General features: G+C 38.6%; 1 protein-coding gene across 5 annotated transcripts in view; it reads right to left on the bottom strand.

Annotated features, from left to right (window-relative positions):
* The window catches only part of NXPH1 (neurexophilin 1), a 141,553-nt gene that overhangs the window by 91,844 nt on the left and 23,678 nt on the right, over positions 1–26,031 (bottom strand). Inside the window, exon 1 of one of the 5 annotated variants that reach the window (XM_030505410.1) lies at positions 25,879–25,953. The exons of the other annotated variants lie outside the window; for them this stretch is intronic. Within the exon in view, the coding sequence (XP_030361270.1) occupies positions 25,879–25,887 (9 nt within the window). The 5' untranslated portion in view covers positions 25,888–25,953. Of the gene's footprint in view, positions 1–25,878; positions 25,954–26,031 lie in introns of those variants that run through there. 5 annotated transcript variants of the gene reach the window in all.

Here is a 26,031-nt window from a genome sequence, read left to right as displayed (position 1 = left end):
AGGCCCTTGCCTCTATTCCTGGTTTCTTTTCTTTAGGTTACAAACTTAGCAGGGCAGAAATCATTTATAGATTTACATAAATGCAGTACCTAAAACAAGCGGTTTCCTGCTGAGGAATAAGAGTAAATTTTTCCTCCTCTCCTCTTCCAAAACAAGAAGTAATGGAATGAAGAATTTTATGTGAAGCACTAGAAAACACTTTCTAACAATAGGATAAACTTGTCTTGCCTTCAGGCCCTACTGTAACAAAAGATGATCACTACTTCTTCTCCCAAAGCATGAATTCATGCCAGCAGAGATGTGGTCATTGTGCCTGGCCATCCCACAGCAATACAAGTGAAAAAGTCTGTGACTCTTTCCTGCCTCCTATGTTACCACACTGAACTATGCACAGACAGGCTCTGAGGTAGGAGACCTCATTTTTCACTATTAAAAATGAACCCAACAATTTGAAGAAGTAGTCTGAAATCAATAGGATGCAATTCAGTAAGGACAAGTGAAACTGCTACATTTATGTAGAAGTAATCAACTGTACAAATAGAAGGTAGAAAATGAGTCAGTAGGAAACAGTTCGTGGTCTGTGGGGGATTTCAAGTTGAACAAAAATAAACAATCTCACCTCCCTGCAAAAAACATTGCACAGGTTGTACAGACAGCATCATGTGTAAGATTTGACTTACCCATTTGACTGTTCTGTAGGTACTTCAGAATTAGCAAGCAGCTAATGCACTGTATGCACCTTTAGGCACTGTATGCACCTTTAGGCACTGTGCTTTAAGAGAGATGTGAACTTCTTGCAGCAGTCCGGGGGGAGAAACAAGGTGGATTAGAGGGCTGAAAAAAGCGATTTGCAAGTAAAGATAGAACAAAATCAGAGTTGTTCAGTCTGGAGAATGAAACACTTAAGAGGAAATGTCATAAGAGACTTCAACAGTATCCTGCTGATGAATCGGAATCAATTGTTCTCTGCATCCACAGGGATTAGAACAAGAAATAATGGAATGTGGAAACTTTAGCCATTAGAAAAACTTTCTAACATGAGGAGAGCAAAGTATCGGAACAGATTGCCTGGAAAGACTCGTAAAATCCATACCATTGGATTTTTTTAAGAATAGGTTCCAGACATGTTTTATCAGATTCTGTGATAACAGTTGTAATAATAACAGCTTATGCTTCTCTCGTGTGTTTTATAACAAAGAACCCCAGGGCACAGCTCCCCTCTAAGTAAAGCACACAGACAGGGAAAATTTGCACTCCACTTTTTCAAACAATGAGAACACTGCTTCTAAGTAGTTGAGTCTCTCACTTACTGAGCTGTAGGCAAGCCCTAAGAAAAGGATTGTTCTAGTAATTTGGGGGTCTCAACTCCAGTCTCTCATCAAGCCATAAAGACTCCATTGAGTGTGACTCACCTAATCTACCTACAGATGTCTACAAAGTAAACATCTATAACTGAACTTTTCATAGCAGGATCCCTTTGTAGTCAATGGAGAGAAGCGGGTATGTTTAGGCAGTAAAACACCTGGTTTGCTAAGGTATAAAAACATAAGTTATATTTCTTTGTCTCCTGGGCTGGGAGTGGATGATCCACCAGTTAGGAATCTGAGCTCTCCGACCACTCACTTTGTAATCCAAGATTTGAAATAAAGCACTATGAGTGACATTTTAGTGATAGAAAAGTATGGATGTAACTTTTCCATCCTCAGTACTTGGTTGAGGTACTATGAAGTAAATTCTATATTTAGAACAGAAGCAGGAAATATGTCTTTTCTACACTGATTTTAACATGTTAAGATGATGGCTTAATTGTAATAAGATGAACTGCCTGACAAAGGTTGTATGATAGATGAAGATAGTCATAAGAATATCATCTGTCCAACTCTCATGTGATTCTATAATTTGCCGTGTGGTCCATTCTGTGTGTATAAGTGCGAAGAATCTCTTCAGATGTACTAGAATAAAAGTCAATTCTAGTAACAGCTTTCATATTGCCTTTCCCCCAGAAATCAATCTCCTTTCACACTAGATTTGTTTCTCAAATATGAAATCTTTCTCCTGGTCTGCTCCCCAGACTGTTTATTTTTTTTTCCTCCTTACTTCAAAAACACCATCTCTGACTTCAAACTCTCTGTCTCTCTCTTTCTCTCTTTGTCCTCGCTCCTAGCATGAGATCTCACCCTTAACTGTGTCAAAGGCTTTTAGAGGCATCTGACTAAACCTGAGAAATGTTGGCTTGTTTTGGTGGCAGAATCAATCTTCCCCTTGGGACAGCCACACAACAATTCAGGAGCTGTGTTAGCTGAGCATGCTACCAGAGGTGTTCCGGCTGAGGACAGAGGCCTCTGCCCCTGGCCTCCCACAGCACAGTTGAGAGAGGTCGGTCTGCAGCCACAGGGTGGAAGGCTGCCAGGTCAGCTGTGGGCACCAGGCACAGCAACAGACCAAAGGGAGGTTAGCAAGAATTAGCAGTGCTTAATATGAACTCCAGGGAGGTGCTGAGCTGTCACAGTTTGCTTCTAAATACCTCCTACCTTATGCTGTGTAACAGCAAGTGGACTCCATTAAAGGGGGTGACCCATCTGGCCAGTGCCCAGCTGCCTAACAGTCAGGCTGAGTTGCTAATTTGAAGACCATTTTGCTCAACAGATTAAGAGATTTGAGGAAGGGCGTGTGTCTATTTTTTACTTTGCTATTGCCTCAGACTGGGATGGAGTTAGGAAAAGTGGGGGTAAGCTTCTATTTTGTTCTTATATTTAAATTCAGGCCCTCTAGGATGTGTGAATGCAACAACAAGAAATGTCTGATTTAGAATTCTGCTGACAGTGCCTCTTCTTCTGAAAGCACCAGAACAGTCACAATACTCACTTGGCTGTGGTTTAGTCCTGTAGTTGGAGAATTGCCATTACTGGTCCCTTTAGCCACTTTCTGTCATCTCCTCCAAAAAACGCCAACTAGCTAGGCCACTCTGAGGGCTAGCAGCTAGTTTGGCAGCTGCCAGGTTCCAGATGATACTTCTTGAGTACTGGCATCTGCATCTGTGGCCAGCCCTTTCTCTATCCTCTGCCCTGGCTTTGTTCCCAGTGGCTCAACAGCCCTCAGGCTGGTGCAGGGCCAGCCTGCTGCTGGACTCCTTTCGCACCCTGGTGGCTGCTTTCCTTTGAGTCAACCTTGATAAGAGAAAATATGCTTCATAGTAGCTGCTACTCTTGCAAACAAACCCAATGGGCTGCATCTTGTACTCAAGGCAAGCACAAGCCTCACATTCTTCTAAACACACCTGGAAACTGTTGACTGCCATAAAGTGGCTGGAAGACGTACAAGTCATTTGTATTCTTGCTGCTGAGCCTCTTCTTCAGAAGCAAGGCAGAGATTTTATACCTGCCTTGTTTTCTGACATAGAAACAGTTGCCATAGAAAATTTCTGGTATACAGTGACAAAATTGAAAGTAATCAAAATAAGATTCTGGCAAGTCATCACCCATCAGCAGATGCACAGCAGCAAACAGATTATGTCAGTACCTTAAGCCTAAATGAATCAAGGTAACGTACTAGTCTAAACCAACATTACATGAGTGCAGACCAAAATCACAACCTCCCATTGTTACAAACCACTAGAAAACTCTCTAAGTCCAGATTTTGTACTTGAACTGTGAGGTAGAAACTGACAGGACATAAATTAATAAGGACTTCGTAGACAAAGAACATGAAAGCCCAAGAAACCTTGTAAAGGGCTAAATTCCACATCATATATGCAACCTATGGAATAAAAAAAAAATAATAAATGCTCAAAGCAGGCACCAGATAGTTCCTAGGTCACGAAGCTAAGTACTTTCTGAAACCAAGATTTCAAATTAATAAGCCTCAGTATGCTTTTGTCACCAAAGTCTACCTCCCCAAACACGCATAGGGAAACATGGTAGAACTTTCAACCAGTGAAACAAGCAGTATGGAGTCTGTGTATATCTCATCTGTATGTAACTTTTAACATAAGCTTAATGTTCTCTCAGGCATGTTCAAGCTGCAAAGTGTATGCAAAGCTCCCCAAGAATTCCCCTTTGCCTACAGATTTCCTCTGCAGAGGGGACAATCAAGACAGATACCAGGCTGGCAGAGGCTGCTGCCCTGTCTCCTGTGGCAGTTCCCAGCTCCACCATACAAATCCTTTGCCAGAACACAACATGATAGTCAAGAAAGCAGGAATGGGAAAGTAAAGGGACAATGAAAGTCCAAAGCAACAATTTATCTATCCCGTGGCTCTGTGAAGTTTTGATATGCTATAGATAGAGCATTACTTCCCATCAGACTTCATTTCCCAGTCAGGAATTGTAATTACATTCTCAAGACCCCCTGCTGGCCAAACAGTGTGGAGGTTCATCCTCCCAGTGTCATAATCCTCCAGATCAAACACATCAAATCTCAGTGGCAGACTAGACAGTGTGCAGTGACCAGGCACAGTCTGATAAGCTGTTTGTCAAATTGAGGATAAACACCATTTGGGTTGTCTGATCCCTTCTGGGACACTCAAGCTAGACCAAACTATGCTTTGGTATCATGGTAACCTTGCCTGCAGCTGATATCCACAGAACTCAGATACAAATGAATAAAAACTTACAGAGCAAACTCGTCAGGTAAATAAAAGCTGTTCATCAGTTACCATGTGACAATAGTCTCTGGGTTTTTTTACTTGCGAAACTAGAATATACTTAGGCAAGTATAGTTAGTTCGGTCTCATTCCAGAGGCTGAAAAGGTGTCACAGGCAACCAGCTGCCTGCTAATTCTTCCATTAACAGGAAATCTCCAAACAGGATAGCACTCCATAGTCTTCAGTATGCCCTATCCTGCATTTCCTGGGCAGTGTGCATAGCAAGTAAAAAGGCTGTTGAAGGAATATGGCTGCATATTTTGTCAAGCTCTGGTTCATCTAATGTTCTCTTGGGAGATTTTAGCTTCAGGATATTCTAGCTGGATTTCTGGCATCAGAAAGATCACAGATAGCTCCCTCACCCTCTCTTGGGCCTTCACCAAGCAAAATGATCTCAGATGAATCCACAAGCCCTGGCTGTAACTATTTTTTTTTAAATCTCCTGTTCTCTCTGCAAAGCATCATTTACATTTTAAATGAAGTGCTGCTACACTTATATGGCTATCCAGTCAAACTGAAGTTAGCAGCATTAAATCAGTTTCAATGGGTGGGTTTAGGTCATATGAGTTAAAAGGCATAGTTAAAAAAGAAGGATACTGATGAGCTACTTCAGGCACCACATCCCATCACGTCTTTCAGAAACTGATCAAAATCCACCTTAATACTAATTAAGATCTTCATTCAGCTCTTCCAAGTGGCCAGATGCTCCACTTCTGATGGCTAGAAAACTTCTGGCCTTGATTTACTCACGGGCAATCACAGGTATTCATTCTTACGGCAATGTTGCTGTTAAGTTGAAGAAACTGTCACCATTTCCCAGAGTCATTTATTTCCTCATTGAATATGAATTACTAGAATTACACATAGTTTTCCAGATAAAGTACCAGCAATATCATTTCCTATCTCAGTAGAAGTACCTCAGCTGACTTGCCTTAGGAACATTTGACCTATTTCATGCAGAAATTGTAGTGGTAGATGTTGGTCAATCTGTGATCATTTGATTCAACCAAGCACTCTTTCCTCAGCATTTTCCAAAATATGATTTCTCCAGCTTATAAAATAAACTTTTGTTATTAGTTCCTAAATTCAGGGACTGAGTTCTAAAAACATTTATTTCACTATCCTTCCTCTCCGTTTTTAAAATGAAAAGTCAAGCTCACTCATGGTGTAAGAACTTTCCAGAAAGCCCTGCACAGACTGGATTTCCACTCCATACTTGGGCTGGACTACTGCTGTGTACCAGGAACTTTACTCAATTCTTTTACTCAGATCATCTCAATATTAAAAACTTTTTTTCTTCCTGAGTGAACAAAACTTTACAAAATACACTGCAAGAAAAATGCTAAATCAGCAAAGAAATTAGCCTAGTTGATTTGCTTCCAGCTGCAGTGACTCTTTTATCTCTTAGTAAGTACACAATCAAGCTTTATAGTCTCAAGAGACATTTTTTTAAGCAATTTTATTTTATCTTCAAGCAAAGATATAAAGCATCTCAGAGATGGGAAAACTGAGACTTTGCCCAAGCAGGTAACAGTACAAGGCTGCAGAAATCACAGCTGTAATCCTTGCTCTGAGGAACGCAACAATAGACCAGCATGGACTTCACTGAGACTAAGTTTTCATAATAATATGATTTGTAAAACAAAAGACATTTTAAAATCAAATTTAGGTCCTGGTTTTATTTTCTTAGCTTGGGTTTTGTGTTTTTTGGGTTTGCGATTGTTGGGGTTTTTTCCCCCTATAACGAGGCTATTGTGTTACAATTTGTTTTTTATTCCATTTCTACTCAAGCATCACTTTCAGATTTCCAGAACTGATGAAATAAGCTTATCCTTTGTTGAAAACACCACCAATAAATAGGTGGAAAGTGCCCCTTATTATGCGTATTTCTACTTTGAATTACTTTAGGCCAATTTGAGCCTAAATTATATTGCTACTATTCTTTAACAGGTTATTTTTCTCATTTTCAATAAATATTATTTTGTCATGCCCCACTATAGCATTCATCAACTACAGTGCAATCGCAATAGGCAATTAACTTCTGTCAAATCCCAAAACAGGGCATTTATGTCAGAACAAGGTTGAACTATTTATCGTAATCATATAATAGAGAAGCTTACCCTGCTACCCAGGTCTCTGCTCAAAGCAAATTTAACTCTCCTGAACTCTCTTTCTATGAATACACATTGTTTTTTTCACATAGTATGGCAAATTGCTAACATTCTTGCAGCATCTCAAGGAACATGAACTTTGAAATGGAAACTGACAGGTCAGAGACACCACTCAACAATCCTTTGTTTGAGGAATTTACCTGAGACCAGGTGCTGAGACACTGAGTAACAAAGGCTTATTCTCATGATTTCACTGTGCAGGTATTACCCGATACCAGAACACTGAAACGTTTCACATAAAATCCACACACTTTCTGTTTTATATCATTCTTAAGGGGTTTTCCTGGCATTTTATATGCTAGATTACAGCTTTCAAAACCATAAACTAAACTAAGTGATGGAGTTTTTGCTCTGTATCTTGGAGACTTCTTGCTGGATTATTTCTTCAGAATTGCCTTTCTTTCCTTTATGCAGCAGGAAACTCAGAAATGGATTCCAGCACAGAATGGGTGCAGGCTGTGCCAGGCAACCACCACCTTCAGGATTAGCAGATTGCCAGCCACTTAAAAAATAATAACTAAATCTGCCCAGTCATTTCAGCCATTTCTCCTTCAGCTCCTTTGGTGTGGATCAGACAGACCACCGTGAGCCTGACGCACAGCAAGGCAAGGTGGGCCACTGAAGGAGATCGGCAAGGGCAATATTCAAAGATAAAAGGTTCAGTCACAGAAAACAGTGCAGTAAGGAGCAGAGTTCAAGAAATAGGTCATTATTAATCAAATTATAGATCAGACCCAATAACCACCTATTTCCTTGAGCTTGCATTCAACAGCGCTTTTGTAAGATATTCACAGAGTAGGATCGATACCTCTCTGGAGGTAAGTGGCATAAATTATGTCTCAACGTATACACCACAGGAGTTTTACTGTGTGTTGTATACAGTAATTGCATTTTATAGATGACTGTGGAAGACTTCAGCTTTCATTGATTTTTATCATAAACTAAAAGGTGGCAAGAAGAAAAGAACAGCATTTTATATGAAGAATCCAGTCAGCTGAAGCTGCAAAAGAAAATGAAAATTTAGAACAGTACATGCGATCAATCCATGTTTCATGCAGAAATGAAGGCAGATATTTGAGCCTTCCCATTCAGAGTAAAAAAAAATCTTGAAAAAAGCAACAGAAATCCCTGTTCATCTAATGACAGTCATTTGTGTTATCCATCAGCAAGGTTTAAGACTATAGGAAGTCTTTCTAATTACAGCTCTTTTAATACTTCTTATACCATGAATGCCACCCAAGTCATTTATGAAACAAGGTAACAAGTTGTGTTTTCATTAGCACTCATAATGTGACCAGATTCACATTCAAATTGAGGTGAGGGATATAATTTAAGATCATTATCATATCTGTAACTTTTAAACGATGTTTGGGGTTTGGGGGTTTTTTGTTGGCTTTTTTTTTTTTTAAACATTCCACTTATGATATCCTTTTTTCATGTCCTTCACAGCAAGCAATTCAGAAAAGACGTAATGCAGCATAACAACTCTTTACCCTTTTTCAAGGCCAATTTTGCAATACGGGCAAAATGATTGGAAACGTAGTCCTGAAAAAGCTTAAACCATCTGTCAGGGACTCGGTTAAGAAGATCCACACTGTTTCACAGCCAAAGATGTGGATAAATTATGCCTGGCTAGAAATGTCCAAGGCATGTGGGTTACCATTCAAGCTTATTAGGATGAATTACAAATTTTTTATTGTTCATTACCCTAGTAAGATAATCTTTTCAAATTATAATATGCAATAAGCCATGCAGGCTGGAAAGCAAGCAAGTGGTAAACACTGGTAATAATGATTATAAAAGCTCCATATCCTGATATATCAAAAAGCCATGTATGCATATGCACTCAAATGCCTATTTGTTTGCCTCTGTTGACACACCATTGTCTATATTTTTGTGCTCTATACATATTTATTTGTATTACTGCTCATGTGTTATCACATGCCATAAATCACCTGTCTATTTTATTCCTGAAATGTATTTCACAAAAAAAAACCCAAATAGGTGGTTGGTGTAGCTGTAGTTCTATGACTTACACTAGCAGACATAAAATAGTCTTAATGTTATGCCATTGTTTTAATACTGTCACTGTTTTTATGGACAGCTGTTATCCCAACATTTTTAAACAAGGATTTTTCCAAAGTGTTTTATAAACACTTCCAGTCTAAAACTATCTAAAGCTCATAAATATTGCATGAAACTTTTATCAGAAATATGAAATTGATTATTAGTTGAGGGAAGGTCTCTGGGAAATACACAAAATCAAAATAAATCAAATTTCCCCATCTAAATTACTATGCTATGATTTTTTCAAACCCATACAGACATTGTAAATGCTGAACTGTATGTGAAGATCTATGCTTATTATATATGTGAAAGTTATGAGAACTATCTGATAAGTAAGAGTCATTTTGTGCACCAAAGGCCATAGCTAGTGCTTAGGTGTCTGAGATTTTCTCTGCTATTTCCCTCCGCAACTATTCAAAAATTCTTAAAAGTCCTAAAATTCACCCCTTACTGCTTCAGAAATTAGCACTAATTTTACCTGGGAAAGTAAATGATCAGTTAACTAAGTCTGTCCAACTAAATTTAACAGAACTGTAAATATCTTGGCTTTCACGTTTATGAGTATTTTTCTGATGAGTCTCTTATGGATCAAAATAATATAATATTTGATTTTCCTACACTATTTTCACTGTCCAGGAATGCAAGATACTAATATACCCAAGATAGCCCATTGAGAAGATGAAAGCAAACAAAAAAAGAAATTATCTGAAATGCTGATGCAATTAAAAACTCAAAACTCCCTCCTCCTTTCATCTTACCACTAAAAATTTTAGCATGTTTGAAATCAGTCTTTCTTGGGAAACAGAACACAGGATAAAGAGAGGCATAGAATGATTCTTTAGGGTGATGGCAGCAATTCAGCAGAGTGCCCTCTGTGAACCGAGGTGGTGTATAGCACACAGGCACCTTAGAAAACCCATAGTCGATCCCTAGTGTCCACTCAAAGCAGTAAACAGGCCACACATTTTGTAGAGGTGTAATCAAGTAAAAATGTACAAAGATCACCTGTTCCAAAAATAGATGCTATGCATCCAAATTTCTCCACAAAACCACCTTGGCATCTGCATATCCTGAATGGTCTTTATTATATTTTCACTGGATAATAAAAGTGATGTAAAATCCATTAATACAGCAAGAAACAAACAAACAAAATAAACAAAACAAACAAAACAAAGCAGCAGCTGGCACATTAGGTGCTGTTCAGGTGCCAACACAGCAGTCTGCACCAAACAAGATTATTTTGTGTTTGTTTGGTTGATTATATTCAGTAGAAAATAGATTGCAAGAAGGAATAGCAGCTTTATCTATGGGGCTGACTGGAGACTCCATCAGGCTTTCTACAAAAAGTCACCTGAGCTGCTTTTTACTCATATCATTCTATGGTTTTTGTCTATGTCTCCGTTTTTATACTGGCAAGGCAAAGATATAATTTTGAGGGTCCACTCACAGTTGCTGAGTATCTGACAGTATCCATACTCAAGCGTGTCTAATATACAGAAGACCGGGCCAAGTGACATCTTGGACCAAATTTGAACCAATGACTTAAATAATGGAAAATCAAATGGATTTACAGTAATGTGGTAGGGAGGGCAGGGGTTAGTTTCAGAAATTGAAAAAAAAATCAAGGAAAAATATGGTGCCCTTTCCTGATTTTATTTATTTGAGCAAATTTGTGCATCCCTGAAAGGTTATGCTGTTATATCTTTAAGCTCCCGCCTCACTATAGTCATGAGCTGGCTGAGCTATCATTTATCACAGCAGGCTAAAATTGTCACAGCCTCGGCCGACTGTTCAGGGAAACAGAGAAAAGGAAAGTCCTAACACAGCCATAGGTCCTTGTCTGGCTCTGCTCAGAATACGAATTTCTCTGTTGTGAAAAGAGCAAGAAGGCTTCATCCAAGTAATTGGGAAAGGGGAATTAAGAGCCGTACAACCCATCTCCAGACTTACCAGAAGGATATGAGGAATAATCTGGTCAGTGAAACATTGTGAGGTATCTTATCCTCTACAGAGAAATTAAACGGGGAAGGAATTAGAAGGGCAAAGATGGAAATCTTACTGGCAACATCCTAACATACATGCTAACATACACTCCACCATCTTCACCCCAGGCTCAGATTGTTCTTTGGTCCGTTCTAGGATTAAGGCAAGTACAGTTGTCCTGTGTATTTCCCACCATTCTGTGGCAGACTGTAAAGACACAATCTATAAAAAAATAAGGTTCTTTTCCTTCAGCTTCACAGAGGTCTGAATACTATATCTGTAAAATTACTAGATATAAACATTACTGTGGAAAGCCTATAGAATATCTTCTAATGAACAGGAAAACTTTATTGGTGCCAATTACCTCAGATCTGTTTTTCTGTGACATAGCACAAGCCTCATTTGCCCAAAGTCAAGCCCTGAACTGCAACGTCAGAAAAACACTTTTATGCAGCTGCTTCTTGAACAACCCAACATCTGCAATTCTTTTTCCTTCCCAGTATCTCTTCTATTCTTCTACTCTCTAATAACAGCTATTTACAGTAGACTTATGGGGTGATTTCTGATTGTTTGGTTTGGGAGGGTTTTTTGTTTGTTTGCAGGTTTTTTGTGGGTTTTTTATTTGGGGTTTTTGGGGGGGGTGGAGTTCTGTCTTGTTGTTGGGGGGATGTTGAGGGTTGGTTGGTTGGTTTGTTTGTTTTTAAGAAACAAAGAATAAACAACAGAACTTCACATTCAAAGACCACAAAATGAAAGACTGAAAACACCCAATGAGAAAATAATTGTTATAGCTTGAAAAAAAAAGCCCATTTTGATTTAGTCTTTCATATAGCTGGCAGTATTTAAATGTTGACTGGTTCATGATCTGTGTTTTGAAGTTCAAAACAAATCCTGATGCAATGCAAATGAGCTCATTATCTCACCTCTCATCTTCATGTATTTAATTTCTTGATGACCTGTTTTACTTTTCCTCTGCCTTAAAAGCAAGAAATAATTCAGAGACAGAGGAATATTTTTACATTTGTTTTATCTCTCTTACCCAGATCTGATTACTAATCACAATGAATAAATGATACTTAAATAAGTACTGGGTAGACACAAAAGACTGACTAGTCAATGTACCTCAAAGCAACAAGATATTATTTTGTGGCATAGAAAAACAAAGTCACCCTCTGGTAAGTTTTGAGATGTTAATAAACATCTGTAGAATTTAAATGATATTTTCATAGTTCACCTGACAAAATGATAAATGACAAAGTTAATCAAAATAACCTTTTAGTTTAATCTATATAGCAAGTTAGTAAAATGCTTGTTTTAGACACTGAATGATGAACTTCAAAAGTCTGCCTCAATGTGAGTGGATCAGCCTACTGCTTCTTATCAAACTCTGGTCACAGTACCCATGTTCATCTCCTCATTGTGTGGGAATTCACAAATGAAACTTTACTATTCAAAGCACTTCTGTGCCATTTTTGACAGTAATTGAAGTATGCTGAAGATGAAAGAAACTGACCATGAAACATCAAAAATACTGAAGTAGCAGCCATGTTGCCAACATCTACAAGTGAGGATCTTGAATTACACACTTACAAACTGTCAAAGGGGAAAAAAAAAAAAAAAGCTTTAATTTCCAGAACAGATTGGAAAATGCTTGCACTCATAAGTCTACAGACGCTGGCAAATCTTTTCTCTTCCTTTTTTGTCCTCATGTAATACACAGGCTGAAGTAAACGCTCAAGTTCACATACTGAGTGGTTGGATTAAATAAAGATCTACAGCAGTTTCTGGGAACTACAGTTTACTGCTATTCACTGAAATCTAACAAATGTGTATGCCACATAGGGCTGTGATTTAGCCCACTCAGATTCATTGCCCACCTCCCTGGCATTCAACTGTTGCGGATATTCTCGAAGCCCAGTGAGCAGGCATGGCTAAGTACTGCTCCAACAGCCTTTGAGAAAAGGGAATTATACATATGTATTATATAAAAAAAAAAAGTAGTATATGCATATTCACAACCATTGTTCATGGTCAGTGGGGCAAGAAGGTTCCTACACATAGCTGAATTCACTGGTATTCTGAAGCTCAGCTGCTAACTGGTGGAACACAGGCACTCATGGAGAAAAGGGATCTCATGCATGGCCCACAAAGCCCTTTCAGGATAACCAAGAACTGACCTGCAGGTGAGCAAGCTCAGATGCTACCCTTGGATTAAACAGAAAGGGACTTGCAGAATTCTAAATTTCCCCAAACTACACCAGCTAGCAGAGTTCACTGGCCATGGAAGTATGCTGTATCCTCCTCTGCATGATCTCATTGGGGAGGTAGAGGGGGGTGTCTCAGATTCATAATAGATTTCAGTCAACAGAACTGATGATTACATAGGAAAGACTCCTCTCGCCTGCCCACTCCTTTGTTCCAGCAAACATATAACTTCATATAACTCAAGGGCTGTTTAAGGAGCTAAGCCATTAAGAAATCTGATTTTTAATTTGCTTTCTTGGAGGACTGTCCAAGAGTGTGTCTGTAGATAGGAAACCACAAGTCCCTAATTCTTTGTTTTGGTCCTGATGTAATTCAGACTAAACCTGTATTTGTGGTACTTTGGTAGAACTGTATAATTCTATCTAGTTTGAAGTACTAGCAAATATATTTTATAATCTCTATGTATAATCAATATAATTTAGAGGTTTAAACTATTATTTTGGTGGATAAATTAACACACTGTTTAAACAATAGACTAAAGCAAGAAACTGATGTCAGTAAAGAACCTTTTGCTAAAAAGTACTCTAATACTGGAGATAAATTGAATGCTTTTGGAAATGTATCAGTTGACCTTTTTGACATTCAGTGTTAAATATAATTTGGCTCTCTGCACCTTAATTTACCTATAAGTTTCATCTCTGAAAAGCCAGTTAAAGTGATGTTTTATGATATAAGGGATATATTTCAGGGGTCTCTCTGCAGTTCTTCACATCCCAGAAACAACCACACCATCTGGCACAATAACCTCTGCACATGTAGTCAAAGTACACAACTTTGCAGCAGCTGAGCAGAACAGTATGGGGAAGGTTGCCTGACAACTTTTCTAAGCAGAGCTCAAAATCAGAACATTAGTTTCTCACATTCAGGAGCACATCATTAAAATGAGTAATTGGGAATTAAATAAAAGGAAAAACTCAAACCACATGGCAACACCACTGTTACAATGTATGAAAATACATTTATTTTTTAATTGGACTTTTACCATCAATTTGAATTGTGGATATGTGATCCAAAATAGTCACAGCATGCCTACATGAATTGGCTAATGAGATGTCCGCTGACTGCTGAGCCCTTCAATTAATCAAATAGCTGAATTCATTGAAGGTAGCTAAGTATTCTTCTCTCTGGTAATATGTTAAAACCCAACATCATATCAGACATTTTCACAAGAGACTAAAATCTGAGTTCATGTTGGGATAGCCTTCAAACAAAAAATGACATTCATTTAGTGATTCGAACATCTGCTTAATTATTTTTATTACCCTGCTACATCTTAGGAGTAATATACCAAGAATTTGACTTACAAAAGAAATTACCTTAAAGACAAAGAATGGCAGATTAGATCTATGGTTAAGACACCTGGGAGAAAAGTGGGTTTAAATCCCAACTCTGCCATTCTTTTCTGTTTGACCTTGGCTATGACATTCAGCTTTCTATCCTCATTTTTCACGTCTATTCAACAGACATTGTATCACAGGACAAAAAAGTGGTGCAAATTTGCCTCATAGAAAATTCAAGGTTCCTAAGATGATATCTAGCCCCTCCATTCCTACAGCAAGTTAGCAGGCATAGGATCCCTGTAGAAATGGTGCTGTAAAATGATGAGCTAAAAAATACCCAAGACTTCAGAAATTCATGACAAGCTGCTATAAAGAAGCAACTTCCCAACATTCCTATATAAAAACATTCCTTCACGTATGGAGAAACTGTTCAGATATCTTTCCAGAAAAAGGACTACTATTGAGTATATTAATCTCTTTTGTCTTTTTTTATGTTTTTTCCAGATACTTATGTTTGTCAGTTGAATCCAAGCCTAGCCTCACTCCATAAACTGTCAGCAGAGACCATCTCTTCAGATACCTTCTCTTTTCAATCCTACTGAGGTGCCAAACCAGCTTCCAGAAACAACTCAAATTGGTGGCTAGTACCATTACCATAATAACAGCGATCTCTGCAAATTCTCGTGATCAAAATTGTAAAGGGAAAGGTAGAATTATGGTTTTGGGGGTTTTTTTGAGGTTGGGGATGGTTTGGGGTTGGTTTTTTTTCACAAAAGATACTACACTCTATATTAGCCCGCAGTTTGCTGCATACAACTTCAGCATTTCTCCAGCCATCATGCTGCAAGGCTTATGCTGTGGAACATTTCCTGGTCCATTCTACAATGAGGCTCTGCTGGACACCTCTCATAAGCAAATGAAAATCTTACGGCTGATGGATCTTGTTTTTTCAGCATTTGAGGCTTCTAGTTTCTCTCTTCAGCTTTACTTGTGGTTGAGGAAGTGGATCTGCTGCAGCATTCCCAAGCTAAAAAAAAGCACTTTAAAAAAAAATAAGATAATAGTGCTGACACCCCATTCAATACTGATCAGCAATCATGACCTGATGAAAAATTGTGGCGGGTTGACCCTACCTGTTACCTAAGTCCTCACCTAGTCAGTCCCTCAGTCTCCCTCCAGAAAGATGGAGGACAAAATCAGAATGACAAAAGCAAGAAAAACCTCACAGGTCACAAGTTTACTAAGCCGGGGGGGGGGGGGGGGGGAGAGAGAAGAAATAAAGATAAATTAAGCAACTCAAAGGCAATCACTCACCACTTCTCACCACCAGACCAATGCCCATCTAGTCTCTGAGCACTACTTTAGAAAAACTACCCTTCATTTTATTGCTGAACATGACTTTCTACGGTATCGAGTATCTCTTTGCTCATATAAGGTTCACTGTCCCAGCTGTGTCTCCTCCCAAACTTTTTCCCAGTTCCAGCCTACTCGCTGAGGTGCAAAGTGAGAAACATAGATGGTCTCGACACTGTGCAAGCACTGTTCAGCAATAGCTAAAACACTGATGTGTTATCAACACTGCTTTCATCACAAATATAAAACACAACACCATACAGGCTGCTTTGAAGAAAATTAACTCCATCCCAGCGAGATCCAGAAATGAAATGAATGAGAGTGCAAATTTGTTGATTTTCTAGCACACCATATTTTGTCGTTATTTTTTAAACTCATCCTGTGACGTTTTCCACAGTCCTACAAAAGCCACATCCTGTTTTCAATCTTATAAGAAAACTCTTCTTTATATTCCTCAGCATAATTTCAAAGGACAGAACATGAATATTTGCCAAATATTTCACTAAAATATTTTCAAAGTAACAGCATCTCTTTAGACATAGTCAGGGAAAAGTACCTTTGTTTCAATGGGGAAACAAATAAACAAACTTCTATTACTCCAGCACCCTTCCAGCAAGGAAACTCAGGATCCCTAAGAGAAAATTTGTTCCAGGCTATGGGCTGTACATCATCCAGGTCCCAATCCTTAAAAATTTTGGAATCAAAATAATGATGAGACTTGCTGAAAATCTTGCTATTCTCCTGTACCAGTTGCTCAGAAAGTGCGAAGAGGCATTGCTCAGTCAACCTAATGAAGTCAGTATGCTACAGCTGAAAAATTGGCTTTATTTGATTTTGCCTGCCACAATTGCAAAGTGGACATGAAATATTGCATCAACTTGTTCTTCCGGTGTGAAGTCACACCCAAGAAAAACTTCCCCAGTTGTTCACCTTGCTTTAAAGCCTAGAGGAAATCACTAACAGGTAACAAAACAAGGAAACCATTCTTCCTATACCAGCAATGGCCAAAGTAAGTGACATAAGTGTTTGCAAAAATCTTTCAGAATGAGGAGGATATTGAGCTAACTTTATGTGGCTACATGTAGGTCTGTGCACGAGCCAAGTGTCTAAGGTTTCATTGTGGCTGATGGAGATTTAACATATATGATCAATGGACCCTCAGGAAATTCTTCCTAAACTGAAATAGACACCTATAATTATTTGTGTTAGTCTAGTTGCTTTAACCAAAACTCTAGAAAATAACCCCCTGATACTTCCTACCCCATGCAGATCCATTCTGTTGTTAGAATATTTTAGGTTGCCAAAATGAGAGAAGATCCTATGATTTTCCTAGTATTTTCTGTCTCTGCCTCCAGATGATACTAAGCATGAGACAGAGCTGCTGTACTGCATGGGCCACTCTGCAACAGTGTAGGGAAGACAAGGGCAATGGACACTTCAAGGGTGTTTGGGAGACTGGCTAGTGAAAGGTCAGACAAAATAAGTTTAGGAATACAGCCTGTGGTTCAGCTTAAGTTTATGAGGTAGGTTGTTCTCCTAGTTTCTCTAGTTCCTCTGTTTCCTACCATTTTGTCTCCTTTGACCTGTTAATATTAAAGTGTTATCCTGCAGTGCTGCTTCTGAACTTTCCCATTTTTCCTTTTAAATTCCTCACTCTAGCAGGGAGGGCTATTGGTTTGATCTTCTTTGAAAGCAGATTTGCTTGTTGTCACAGCTGATTTAGAGCTCTCCATGATACTTGGTTCCCCTCGTTTCCCATATTGCAGATGAGCAAAGCTTTCCCTTTGGAGGCACTGACAGGTAGAGTTAATTTGCAGTTCCCAATAACTGACCACTTCTTAAAGACTAATGATGTAGTTCACATCTAACCAGCCTTGCAAAAAAATGCGCAAGAGTAAAGCAAATCCGAAGAATGTATATTTCAAACCTCATTAAAGGGCTTTCATCACCAATTCTTCCTTAAGCTTGAAAAAATGTTTCACTCTCCTTTATGTTGATGCAATTGGCTTGAGTTAATCCTATTTATTGGATGCTTTAGTACACAATTACTACACTTTTATGGACTAACAGCTATTAATTTTGAAAAACTTATTTTGTTAAGAAGAATAAAAATTCCAAACCAGATCTATCCGTTTTTCTTACCTCATCACTGTAATATAAGAAATCTATTACTTGTACTCTTGAATTATATGGACTCTCATAAAAAATGTGTTTGTGTTCAGTGATTACTGTATGCTGCTTTTCTGCAATTTCCCATACACCTGTAATGAAACCTGAGACAAAAGTCATAGACAATAGAATGGCATAAGATTGAGAAAGTGGGAGTAAAATAAGTAGACTGGGAAGAGTTAAATAGGAGAAGAAAACCAGGACAAATACACAGATGTGAAACAGGAACACCAGGGGAAAAAAGAGCAAAAATAAATCTTGAAGAAAGAAATGGTAGCAAAAAGAATAAAATTAGGAGAAAAAGTCTTGGGAAAGTTTTAGAGGAAGAAAATGAGATTGGAGAAGAAAGAAATAAGATGAATTCACCTAACAATATAAAACACTGGTTAAAATCCTTGGGGAAAAAAAAAAATCAAATTCAAATGAAAATGGATGAAATAAAAGGAAAAAAATAATTAGAAATACAAAGCCCTAAGAGTAACACATTGTATTACTGATTTCTAGTCTGTAAGATTAGAGGATCATGCTACCCATCGTGGTTGGTTTATTTCACAGAAATTCATGAGCATACACCTTCTACATTCTATGCCATTGATTTGGTAGCACTTCTGCATGTGCAGGTACGTATAGATATTTGCAAGGCTAGAGTTTCTGTCTCCTTTTGTATTTGATGGGCCATATTCATGTGGAAGCACCATTTCTGGTGATGCAATTGTTCTAATCCTTTCTTACCCAGCACAAAAGAAAGGTCAACACCTACAATCCAGCCTACATTGCTGTGACACCCATCACTCAACCCCAAAGTTTCATCAGCTTCTGGAAGTCTTCTTCTGAATTACACGGAAAACATCTCATCCAGCTCTATTTATCCAACAAAGTTAGGTACACAGTCACAACACAGTACTTCATCTGCATATAGATTTTGAACTTGTTCCAACCAACTTGCTAGCAGCCATTTCAAAATACAGACACCAAGAGCTTATTTTGCTCAGCAGCCACATAGGTATGTTATTTACTCATGACTACTTTCAGACTACGTATTTCTTTTTTCTCTTCCAAGAAGAGTAAAGACTTTATGATAGTAGACGGAGAGTTCTCCCATATTTCCAGATTTGACATGAAGAAAGCATACAAAGTGGGTATAATTTACTTATAGCTTCATAATTTTAATCCAAAATTGCTAGTGATGTCGACTTTGGGGCAATCACAGGACATGTAAGTGTTAATTACAGCAGCATGTTTTATAGAAGTATTTTCTTTCTGTATCTGTCACAAGAGAAACTTCTGAAGCGGAAACTTCTCAGTCATGGGGGGCTTAGAGTGTAATACCCAAAATTAGACACCATCTATTTTTGTGTCAACAGCACTTCAGGCAGCTAAAGTACAAGTTCTCCCCCCCGATCTACTGATGAGTTACACCATGACTTAGAAGAACATATTCATGAGTAAGCAACCTTCTTTATGGAAATTAATTCCCCAGGAAAGTGTTGTTTCAAGCATCTCCACAGTGGAAATAAGAAACCAGCAGAAATGCCACAGCTGTTGGACACTGAACACTCAATATAATACCATCACAGAGAAATCTAAAGTTTTAAAGCATTCTAAAATTAACAGGCAAATACTTTCAATAACAAGTACATACTGAGTCATTTAATGCTTCATGATTTATTTATGAGGATTTTCATCATATAAGGGAAAAACTTGGTTGAAAATAAATGAAAACCAGCATGACATTAATATGACCAGAGAAAACCTCTTGCACTTGCCTTTGGGATATGATCAAAGGACTCACTTCTGTGAATATAGTTCTGAAAAATAATCATGTCTGACAGTTGGCATATGGCCCCAATCCTTAGTTGTACTTGAACAGCATTTGCCACACCATCAGTGCAAAGCATGCCTAAAGACAACACAGTCTTCTCCTGTGGCAATGACTCAAAGTGGGGAACTTGCAGAAACACAAAGAAAGTATCTAGCTTATCCTCACAGCCTGGGTAAAGGAAATGAATGGGATAAAGACCAGGATAAAAGGTCATCCCTAAACTAAACAATAGTTTTTGTGGACCTTGGGGAGATGGACAAGGAAGCCAAGGGTATATGCAACCTCCAAAACTACAGGAGATAAGAAGTGCTTTCCTCTTCTGTTTTTCATCCCAACGACAACCGAAAAGCAAGAGCTGCCACCCAAAGACTATACACAGACTGCAATGAATGCATTCCAGGATGCAGGTTATAGTCTCCGTTCACAATTAGTCATTTGGAGACCTACTCAAAGCTGATTAAAGTTCCCCCAAATCTCATATGCCCTTTCTCCTAGGAAAGTGAATGCATAGGAATGGAGAAGAATACGAAGACAATTCAAGAAATGGCCAGGTCATGAAGATGAATGCATGGGGAGTAATTCTTAGGTTTCACAGATTTCATACAGCCTATACGAGTAGGAAATCATGATACACATTTCCACAAACACTTCAGGCCTCTTGTCCTTGTTCAGGAAATAGTTTTGGCCTTTACTGCACATATTTTCTGCTCCTCCTTGACACATCCTTGTATTATTTCGCCCATCAATCAGGTCATCTCTGATGCAACGCCCACCATAATACACCCTTCAAAAGTCTGTCACATGCACTACAGGTGTCTAGAATGTACAGCTGGATGCCACACATTCAAGTAAAAAACACTTGTTCCTCCCTTCTAGAGCTCTTCCTCACTATAAACAATCCCATTGATTGCCTAAAACTACATCTCCCTGTCCCTTCCTAGCGCTGCAACAAGAAACAGTCTCCTTCTCACTGTGAGCAATAAGAAATGGCTAGATTTGGCCCCAAGATTCACAGCTGTATTTCCAATACCCTGTGAAAACACCAGAACCGTGATTTCTTGTCACTGCTGATAAAGATGTAGTTACACTATTGAACAATCTAGTTAATTCTGTGTTTTATTACTCAAGATCTGTGATTCACCCCAACAGAGTTAAATTAATGGAGTGTAAATAGGTCTGTCACATCTTCAATAATTTTCATGAAGTGTTTTTAGTTTGTGAAAATATAATTTGTACACATGGTAAAAATCAATATTTTTCTTCTCGTACATTTTCATTTACACAGAGAGAGAGACAGAGGAAGGAAGGGAATTTAGTGCGTCAGTTTCCCACACACATTAGTGTAGTCCTATCTTCACCTTCATACTCTTGTGCACATGAATACTATGGTCACTTAACATGTCCTGATATCAAGTCTTAAGCATTTTATAGATACACTGTTCATGTTTTTAAAGCTCCCTTTAATAAGAAGTGAAGGAAGTAAAAATGGATCAAATAGCTGCAACTGATACTTATATTCATAAAATGTGAATACAGCAAAATCAATCATATCCAAAGATTTTATTCTCTTCACTCTTACATTGGTTGTGTTCCTTGTCTTTATTATTTTCGACATCATTTCCGTGCAGATCTTTGAATGCATAGAAATGCAAATACATGCTGCATGTAGAAGTGCCATATCCACATGTAAACAAGATCATTCTCAAAACCTAAAGTTTTTATTGTGTTCCTGATGCGTTCAAAAATGACAGTATAGAGAAACATTTGAAGCCCATACTATGAAAAGCAAGGGCTGGGGGTGGGGGTTCTTTCTTTTTTAAAACAAAAAAAAAAAATAGAATCTAGGGCTATCTTTTATTTGCAAGGAGTACTAAAATACCAAAATAGAGTATAAAGTTAGATATCCCTAGAGAGTCCTAGATTTTAAAAGGTACTTCAGAGAAATTATTTTCATTTCAAAAACACTAAACATCCATGTGTATCTATTGTAGAAATTGGAGATACTGGATTCTCACTACCTCTTACAACTTGAACTGTTTAAACACAGACTGAGGAATCTCATTTTAGGCTCAATCATGGTGACCAGCTGCTCCTTTAGTTTTCTATTTGCAAGATAAGCACTGACCTTGATTTATCATTCTGGGCTTCAGATAGTCATTTATGCTCATATAAAGTAAGTGTAATACACTGGTGGGTTTCCGATCATTGTTCTGGTCAACAAAGGGATGTCAGCATTGGTGTTAAACAGAAAATCAGATCCATCTGTTTTAATGTAGTTAAAAACACATTTCGAAGAAACCTGTAATGCATTATATGGAAAAATGAATTCAATTTTTTTTTTTTTTTTGCACAGGTGTATTTGCTATTTAGTTGAGTTTCCTCTGATATGTCATGCTCTGAACATGAAAACAGGGAAAGAGTCTTGAATACAGTTACACATTTCAACTTCTTTATAAAGTCAGCTGAAACTTCAATTCAAGCTTTGAAATACAAACATTACCTTATGTTTGTTTGGGGTTTTTTTGGTAGAACTTTGTGTATTTCAGATTTTCTACAGTGATTTTAGAAACAAACAGAGGTTTTAAATATCATTCAGGTCTGCCAGACAAACATATGTCAGAACTAAAAGCAGTATGAAAATAGACTACTTAATTTTGTGAGTGAATATTCAGCAATATACATTTTTTAAATATTTTTAAGGGAAGGAAGCTGTCTGAACAGCAAAAGAATAAGGTAAATGAAAATTAAGTCCCAATGAGCTTCGCATTTTTCAGGTGGCCAACCTCAAGTTCAAGCTTGACACAGAAAAATGTTAATTTTTTAGAGCTTGCCAAATATATTTTCTATCATCGGCTGAACCAGAATATTTAATCTCAGGAGCAGAGACAGATGTCTCTTATCTAAGACACCTGCTCCCTTTAAGTTGGAAAATATAGTCAAATTGCATTAGATTATCCACCTGCATGAACATATTTTAGCTGCAGAAAAGAGAATTGTCTGCAAAGAGTTGATTATACTTAGCTTGCAGCAGCTCAGATGCTTGTTACTGCTTCAAGGGATGGATGCAGACATCAGAAGACTCAGACTCAGTAGCTGTACTCCTCCTCAGGATGTGGCACTGAAAACCGTTTTCCTTTCTCCACTAGTCTGATATTACGTGAAGAAAATTCACCACCGCCCACATAAGCACACAAGAAGAAACATATAGGTGAGACCAAAGGTCTACTTTCAACACCAGCAAAAAAAGGTGCGTAGGGAAGAGTATAAGAACAAGGGAAGCCTGTAATGACATTTACCCAGAACGTCCTTCCAGTGTCTAACCATTTGTGGCTCAGAGATCTCCTGAGCCAGAATATGTTCTTTCTGGAAAACACTGCCCATTGCCTCTCCTCAAGCAATTTAAGGTATAGAAAACCAGTGGCTACATTTATTTCACAAAAATCATGAACAGGTTCACTGGTGTCCTAAATTCACCAGCCTTGGGAAGAAGTGGTGAGAAAATCCTAAGCACGCGTAATCACAAGGAGGCATAATGGGAGAAAAGTTTCTTTGCTTTCCACTGGTGTAAGTCATGAATTACTCCATGCATGATGCACCTTTCCAAAATTACTACTGAAGGCAAATTAGGCCTAGGTACCATCCTGCCTTGGTAATCACTGCAGGGGACAGGGAGAGTCCAAGGTGCAGCCCTAGAGTTCTTACAAATCTCTCCTTTGCAGACCTTGTACTTCACTGCCTGATCCTCCTCAACAGGATTAGGCACAGCACAGCAATTCTTCTACATGCAGAAAGTCGAGAATGCTGGTTATTTCTGCTCCACACACCACATAAGAGTGGTACTAAAAAGCATAATAGACTTTGTCTTCCCTGTGCACAAAGGACACGCACTCTTTAGGCTGTAACACAACACACGCACTCCAAAAGTCTACAAAAGAAATAACTTGACATTTTAATAATAAAGATACCAAATATTCTCCCCCAACCCTCTCAGCAGATGGAGGAAACAGTGACTATTGATAAGAAGTAGATAATTTCCTCTTGATTCCTATTCATAAACTCCTTATGAATGTTAACACTGTAGGCCTTGCATATGGTTGAAATTAAGATTTCTGCCTGGCAATGCCTGCATCCCTGTACAGCTTGGCTTACAAAGACTTCCAAATTTTTTAAATTGTTTCCATAAGAAGAGAAGCTTCACTTTACTGTGAGCCATGGCAGCCTAGCAGGCAGATAAAGCTTTACCTTAGGCTGGTGTGTCAAGTCCTCTGTAGTTCTGATCTCTCCACTCATTTACTTCTTAAATAGCAGAGAGAAAAATAGATCTGATAGAAAAATGGATGTAACTGCAAATTATGCATCTACCATTCTTACTGCCTACTGGCAATCTCACTTCGCTTTTCAAAAGAGTGACATAGGGGCTTTTCAACCTTTCAAACTGTAGAAATGTAAAACACAAGTTCTGCTTAAAGTGTAGGTATTTTGAAATTATGATTATTCATAAATAGAAGTTTTCTGTTGTTAGTATTATCTAATTAATTGGACTTCGGTGAACCAAAGGCCAAATCCTGAGCAAAAACCACAGAAACATTTAGCAGATAAGAGTTAGTGTATTGATGTGGTTCCTGTTAAAACAAGTGTAATGAGATGTGCTTTCCAATGGGCATTAGGCTCCTCCAGCCAATGGGATCACATGCAAATTAATTACCTTTGTGTAATTACCTTCATATTCTGTAGTGCACCCTCGCTGTTGTGCAGTACAAAATCCACTGAAATCAGTAGCCCACAGCCTTGGAACTGAACATCATGATGCCATTTATATCATTCATTTAGGTTTCTCCCACTAACTGCAACCCATACTACAACCCTGTAGGCAGCTATCCACATTCCTGTCCACCTGCATGAATTCACACTACACATGCCCTGATATGCCTTCAGGCCTTCAGCTGTCCTGCCACAAGTCCCTGCCTAGAGTTCTCCATGCCTTTGACAACTGGATCATGGGACCAACCTCATAACTTAACTGGCCCTGCCCAAGTCTCACCATTTGATTAACTGACAACCAAAGGAAAAGGAGACCAGTAACTGGACCTGGCTATCAACCTTTCATTAGGCATATGTGCACATTGTAGCTGACAGTCCAAAAGGGCCAGGTAGCAAACAGGCACCTCTTTTCCCAAGGATACAAGCCAGAGCACTCCAGCAGGCACTATGACCTGCTTAACATCATTTTCCTGAGTATAAGTGATGTTGTGATGTACTGGAGCAGTCTTCCTGCACTGAAAAGATCCCAAGTCATCAGAAGTCACCAAGATTTAAAAACAGCAAAGAGGACAAAGCACTCAACACTGCATGCAACCTTCTTGGGTCCACACAAAGAGGTAGGGAGGCAGCAGGAGAACAGAGATACTACCAAGGCCAAGTTTCTTTTCCCAAGTCACATAGGCAGGAGATGAGTTACATGTCAACAAGTCATGAGTTGACACGAGTTACATGTCAACCATTTTTATTCTTAAAAAAAACCTTTATTCTAAGAGACCTTCATTAACCTCACTGCACACTTTGCTCTCTTCATAAAGAATGAATTCTGACAGCCCTGCTTCATGGAGCAGCACCCTGATCAGCTTTTCTGTGTTCTTGGTTCATCTGGAAAGCAAACATGGCATTTGTCACAAAGGACCCTGTCCTTAGCACACCCTGTAATATTTTGAAACATGAAGTTTCATGGGGAGCCACACCTCAGCTGTCTGAGCTGTAACTGAAGGGTCTGTCAAAGACAGGCAATGCTAAGGGTCCTTTCCTGGTATGGACTTTCACAAAAGCAGGCCAAGTTGTCGCTTATACGCACACTTATATTTATATGTATTCATACGTGTGCATGTATGTGCTCTTTATACTTCATTGTGATCCAAAGAAACATTGATCTTTACTCACAGAAGGCTACTCTCTATCCTCCCTGGCAGAGCTCTGAATCAAAACTGGTTACCCTCTGACCAAGCAATCGTGCACAGTAATCTGGATATAGAAATAATACAAGATTTTCTAATAGAAAAATCCCCAATAAAAACCAGCACATTAAAACACATTCTTTAAGCTATACAACCTTCATTTCCAGCATGTGCACTCACCCACCACATCCTTCAGCATGTGAGCCATTTCAAGACCGGCCCTGTGCTTGAGCTACCTTCACAGGCATCCTTTTCTCATGTGCCTGTTCCCACGATAGCAATCATCTGACTTGGTAGGATTCACATGGATGGCTTGAGTTGTGGGCAGGGTTT

The sequence above is a fragment of the Strigops habroptila genome, chromosome 1, assembly GCF_004027225.2.
Source record: "Strigops habroptila isolate Jane chromosome 1, bStrHab1.2.pri, whole genome shotgun sequence".
Lineage (NCBI taxonomy): Eukaryota > Metazoa > Chordata > Aves > Psittaciformes > Psittacidae > Strigops > Strigops habroptila.
Note: the sequence above shows the minus strand (reverse complement) of the source record. Positions and strands in the feature narration are given on the sequence as shown.